The sequence below is a fragment of the Eptatretus burgeri genome, chromosome 2 (assembly GCF_056783735.1).
Source record: "Eptatretus burgeri isolate ZD-2024b chromosome 2, Ebu_testis_v1, whole genome shotgun sequence".
NCBI classification, from domain to species: domain Eukaryota; kingdom Metazoa; phylum Chordata; class Myxini; order Myxiniformes; family Myxinidae; genus Eptatretus; species Eptatretus burgeri.
In genome coordinates, this window is record NC_140962.1 from 152,861,624 (window position 1) to 152,867,623 (window position 6,000).

At 51.3% G+C, this 6,000-nt stretch overlaps 1 protein-coding gene across 1 annotated transcript in view; it reads left to right on the forward strand.

Annotated features, from left to right (window-relative positions):
- The window catches only part of LOC147033587 (uncharacterized), a 46,195-nt gene extending 41,004 nt beyond the window's left edge, over positions 1 to 5,191 (forward strand). Inside the window, exon 2 of the mRNA XM_085856919.1 lies at positions 4,058 to 5,191. Coding sequence (XP_085713045.1) covers positions 4,058 to 4,968 — 911 coding nt within the window. The 3' untranslated portion in view covers positions 4,969 to 5,191. The remainder of the gene's footprint in view (positions 1 to 4,057) is intronic.
- The last annotated feature ends 809 nt before the right edge of the window (positions 5,192 to 6,000 follow it).

The window sequence follows — 6,000 nt, forward strand, 5'->3', positions numbered from 1 at the left end:
GCCTTCCCTTCCCTTCCCCTCACGCTGCCTTTGCTTCCCTTCCCTTCCCATCAGGCTGCCTTTGCTTCCCTTCCCTTCCCCTCACGCTGCCTTTGCTTCCCTTCCCTTCCCCTCACGCTGCCTTTGCTTCCCTTCCCTTCACGCTGCCTTTGCTTCCCTTCCCTTCCCCTCACGCTGCCTTTGCTTCCCTTCCCTTCCCCTCACGCTGCCTTTGCTTCCCTTCCCTTCCCCTCACGCTGCCTTTGCTTCCCTTCCCTTCACGCTGCATTTGTTTCTCTTCCCTTCCCCTCATGCTGCATTTGTTTCTCTTGCCCTCCGCTCACGCTGCATTTGTTTCTCTTCCCTTCCCCTCTCACTGCATTTGTTTCTCTTCCCTTCCCCTCACACTATTCGTTTCTCTTCCCTTTCCCTCACACTGCATTTGTTTCTCTTCCCTTCCCCTCACGCTGCATTTGTTTCTCTTCCCTTCCCCTCACGCTGCATTTGTTTCTCTTCCCTTCCCCTCACGCTGCATTTGTTTCGCTTCCCTTCCCCTCTCGCTGCATTTGCTTCTCTTCCCTTCCCCTCATGCTGCATTTGTTTCTCTTCCCTTCCCCTCACGCTGCATTTGTTTCTCTTGCCCTCCACTCACACTGCATTTGTCTCTCTTCCCTTCCCCTCACGCTGCATTTGTTTCTCTTCCCTTCCCCTCATGCTGCATTTGTTTCTCTTCCCTTCCCCTCACACTGCATTTGTTTCTCTTCCCTTCCCCTCACACTGCATTTGTTTCTCTTCCCTTCCCCTCACGCTGCATTTGTTTCTCTTCCCTTCCCCTCACACTGCATTTGTTTCTCTTCCCTTCCCCTCACACTGCATTTGTTTCTCTTCCCTTCCCCTCACGCTGCATTTGTTTCTCTTCCCTTCCCCTCACGCTGCATTTGTTTCGCTTCCCTTCCCCTCTCGCTGCATTTGTTTCTCTTCCCTTCCCCTCATGCTGCATTTGTTTCTCTTCCCTTCCCCTCACGCTGCATTTGTTTCTCTTGCCCTCCGCTCACACTGCATTTGTTTCTCTTCCCTTCTCCTCACGCTGCATTTGTTTCTCTTCCCTTCCCCTCATGCTGCATTTGTTTCTCTTCCCTTCCCCTCTCACTGCATTTGTTTCTCTTCCCTTCCCCTCACGCTGCATTTGTTTCTCTTGCCCTCCGCTCACGCTGCATTTGTTTCTCTTCCCTTCCCCTCTCGCTGCATTTGTTTCTCTTCCCTTCCCCTCACGCTGCATTTGTTTCTCTTCCCTTCCCCTCTCACTGCATTTGTTTCTCTTCCCTTCCCCTCACGCTGCATTTGTTTCTCTTCCCTTCCCCTCACGCTGCATTTGTTTCTCTTGCCCTCCGCTCACGCTGCATTTGTTTCTCTTCCCTTCCCCTCACGCTGCGTTTGTTTCTCTTGCCTTCCCCTCACGCTGCATTTGTTTCTCTTCCCTTCCCCTCTCGCTGCATTTGTTTCTCTTCCCTTCCCCTCATGCTGCATTTGTTTCTCTTGCCCTCCGCTCACACTGCATTTGTTTCTCTTCCCTTCCCCTCTCACTGCATTTGTTTCTCTTCCCTTCCCCTCACACTGCATTTTTTTCTCTTCCCTTCCCCTCACACTGCATTTGTTTCTCTTCCCTTCCCCTCACGCTGCATTTGTTTCTCTTCCGTTCCCCTCACACTGCATTTGTTTCTCTTCCCTTCCCCTCTCACTGCATTTGTTTCTCTTCCCTTCCCCTCACGCTGCATTTGTTTCTCTTCCCTTCCCCTCACGCTGCATTTGTTTCTCTTCCCTTCCCCTCACGCTGCATTTGTTTCGCTTCCCTTCCCCTCACGCTGCATTTGTTTCGCTTCCCTTCCCCTCTCGCTGCATTTGTTTCTCTTCCCTTCCCCTCACGCTGCATTTGTTCCTCTTCCCTTCCCCTCATGCTGCATTTGTTTCTCTTCCCTTCCCCTCACGCTGCATTTGTTTCTCTTGCCCTCTGCTCACACTGCATTTGTTTCTCTTCCCTTCCCCTCACGCTGCATTTGTTTCTCTTCCCTTCCCCTCATGCTGCATTTGTTTCTCTTCCCTTCCCCTCACGCTGCCTTTGCTTCCCTTCCCTTCCCCTCACGCTGCCTTTGCTTCCCTTCCCTTCCCCTCACACTGCATTTGTTTCTCTTCCCTTCCCCTCTCACTGCATTTGTTTCTCTTCCCTTCCCCTCATGCTGCATTTGTTTCTCTTGCCCTCCGCTCATGCTGCATTTGTTTCTCTTCCCTTCCCCTCTCACTGCATTTGCTTCCCTTCCCTTCCCCTCTCACTGCATTTACTTCCCTTCCCTTCCCCTCACACTGCATTTGCTTCCCTTCCCTTCCCCTTTCACTGCATTTGCTTCCCTTCCATTCCCCTCTCACTGCATTTCGTTCCTTTCCCTTCCTCTCTCACTGCATTTGCATCCCTTCTCTTCCCCTCACACTGCATTTGTTTTTCTTCCCTTCCCCTCACACTGTTTTTGCTTCCCTTCCCTTCATGCTGCCTTCTCTTCCCTTCATGTTGCCTTCCCTTCCTCTCACGCTGCCTTCCCTTCCCCTCACACTGCCTTTCCTTGTATTCCCCTCGCTGCCTTCCCTTCCCCTCACTGCCTTCCCTTCCCCTTGCTGCCTTCCCTTCACCTTGTTGCCTTCCCTTCCCCTCACACTGCCTTTGCTTCCCTTCCCTTACCCTCTCAGTGCATTTGCTTCCCTTCCCTTCCTCTCTCACTGCATTTGCCTCCCTTCTCTTCCCCTCACACTGCATTTGTTTTTCTTCCCTTCCCCTCACACTGTATTTGCTTCCCTTCCCTTCATGCTGCCTTCCCTTCCCTTCATGCTGCCTTCCCTTCCTCTCACGCTGCCTTCCCTTCCCCTCACACTGCCTTTCCTTGTATTCCCCTCGCTGCCTTCCCTTCCCCTCACTGCCTTCCCTTCCCCTTGCTGCCTTCCCTTCACCTTGTTGCCTTCCCTTCCCCTCACACTGCCTTTGCTTCCCTTCCCTTCCCCTCGTACGCCTGGTGTTGGCTTAATGGTTAGGGTGGCGGGCTGTGGATCCTAGGGTCCTGAGTTCAAATCCCGCTCAGCTGTTGAATTAATACCAGGTGGGGTTAACTCGGCCTGTCATCCTTCTGAGGTGGGCAAAATGAGTGCCAGCATGCTGGTATACCGTGTCAGAGTGGTGACCCGTCCAGGATTGTGCCCAACAGCCAAGGAGATTGCTTAGGCAGCACCAACGCTCTGCACGGAGTATGGCCCCAATCTCCTCCTCTCCTCCTTCCCCTCACACTACCTTTGCTTCCCTTCCTTTCCCCTCATGCTGCCTTTCCTTCCCCTCGCTGCCTTCCTATCCCTTCCCCTCGCTGCCTTCCTATCCCTTCCCCTCACTGCCTTCCCTTCCTCTCACTGCCTTCCTTTCCCCCTCACACTGCCTTTCCTTCCCTTCCCCTCACGCTGCCTTCCCTTTCCCTCATGCTGCCTTTGCTTCGTTCCATTCCCCTCATACCACCTTTGCTTCCATTCCCATCTCGCTGCCTTGCCATCAAGCTGTCTTCCCTTCCCCTCCCCTCATGCTTCCCTCCTCCCCCCCTCCACCCCTTGTGGACATCTGCGGGCAGTTTCCGCATGCTGGATTAATATGCTGTCTGGCACCCTATTCCGTTCAATCCTACACTATTTTCCCCCCCTCCCCTCTCCACAAGGCCCACGATCAAACGCAAGTCGAGAACCCCTTCCCTCATACTTACATCCTCCCAAACCCCTCACCCCTCCCCACTTCCTCTCTCCCCAATCCTCCTCACTCCCATCCCTCTCCCCTCCCAGAGTGTAAAGCAACTTTTCATGAGGCGTCACTCTTCCTACCCCTCCTTTCCTCGCTCTTCCCCACCTTCCTAGCTCACCCCTTCCTCATCCCTCTTGTGAATACTTTTCCAGGCCACTGTACACGTAATCAACATTGCATTTGTTGTTTGTAAAGTTTTGATTAAATGTAAAACCGATGCTGACGAATGTTATTTACTTATTTGACGAATGATCTTTACAGGGGAACGGGAGAAGCCCAGCACGAAATTACCGTGCCCCTTGTGCTGTCGCCGTTTCACCAGAAAGTCAGCTCTGAAGATGCACATGGAGATTCACCGACAAGTTTCCAGTGATAAAAAGTACAAATGCACTGATTGTTCGTACAGCACACATTTTGAAAGCATGTTTTTGACACACGTTGATAGCCACCCAAGAGACAAACGGTACACCTGCGGAGTGTGTGACAAGGAATTTGTTGACGCGTCAACCTGTCAGCGACACGAAAGGACTCACACCGGGGAACGCCCGTACACTTGTGAAGTCTGCACAAAGACTTTCTCGGTTCAGTCCGAATTGAATCGGCACGCTCGTATTCACACAGGAGTGAAGCCGCACGTGTGCCGTGTATGTGGGAAGGGATTCATCCACTCGACGACTTGTCAGATACACATGAGGATTCACACGGGGGAGCGCCCCTACACTTGCACTACATGCGGTAAGGGATTCAATCAGTCGTCACACTGTCGGATTCATATGAGAACTCACACAGGGGAGCGCCCATACACGTGCACTGTATGCGATAAGGGGTTCCGTCAGTCGTCGCACTGTCGGATTCACATGAGACTTCATACAGGGGAGCGCCCGTACCCGTGCAACACCTGCGGTAAGGGATTCAGCCGGGCGTCGCAACGTCGAAATCACATGTGCAGTCGGTATGCTTGCACAGTTTGTACGAGGACCTTCTCCGATCAATCAGATTTGAAAAGGCCTGGACGCGTACACACTCGGATGAAATCGTACACATGCAACGTTTGTGGCAAGGGATTCACTCAGGCGTCGTACTTTCAGAAACACGTGCAATTATTTCACGTGAAGGAGAAGCAATCAGCACCTACATCAAATCCTTCACGGGATAATTGCAACAACGATTGATGGGTTTTTTGGGGGGGGGGAAATCAATGTCCCATTCCCGAGAAGGGCTCCCTTAAATGTTACAGATATATAAATTTACAGCCGCAGTTTCTTTTGCCGCAACTCACAAATCCTTGCTTTCCCTTGTTGTACGGATGTTGCTTTTGTCTTAAAAACTTTGATTATTGTGCCACATACTTTTCCTCACCCACGCCTGTAATAAATTACTTGTATTATAAATGTGCCCATTTCGTCGTGTCTTTTCCTGCATTGGTCCAGCGTAGTCCACACGTTAGTGTTAGCCGAGAAGTTCTATCCCACTGATTTGCTCTGGGTAGCCAGTACACTGCATCCCTCGGCAGTAATCCGGGTGTGCGCTGAGGGCATGAAACCCACCTGGTGCAGTTTTCCAAAGGTAAGGTGGTGTCCAAAGGTACCATGCGAAAGTAGTGAAACCCTGCCAGGGTTTCACTACTTTCATTTGTGATTTGTGATTGCTTAACAACCCACCGGGCTGTGGAGTTATCTGCGACTGGTGACCTCAGGACCAGGAATTCAGGAGGAACTCGACTGCTGCCCCTCCCTGTGAGCCTCGAGTCTTGGCCTGTAGCAATATTGATCTTTGTTGGGCCGTGGCTCCATGATGATCATTTTCATAGATGGATTTCACAAGGTACATCTATACAGTATTGCGTCAGTTGCTAACAAAACGTCATTGAGATAACTTCGTATCACATTACAGCAATACGAGAGTTGTGTCGACATTTTTTTTCGATTACAAAGCGGCAACATCTCAGATCGGCGATACAGAATGGGAGTTGCCTCGGAAATGAAATAAGTCATCGATTTGTATCCTCATCCTGAGGTTTTAGTTTCATTTTTCACTTTGTACAAAGGGTCTCCAGAGAGATGTTCGTTTGCAAGCCATAGCAATCGATACACGGCAAAAGTACCCGCACTGTCCCTCTGCTCAACACAATCAAAAATACATCGATTGATGCACGGTGTCAAGCTGTGCCAAGCCTGCCAATTCCGTTCCTTATCAGCAGATGT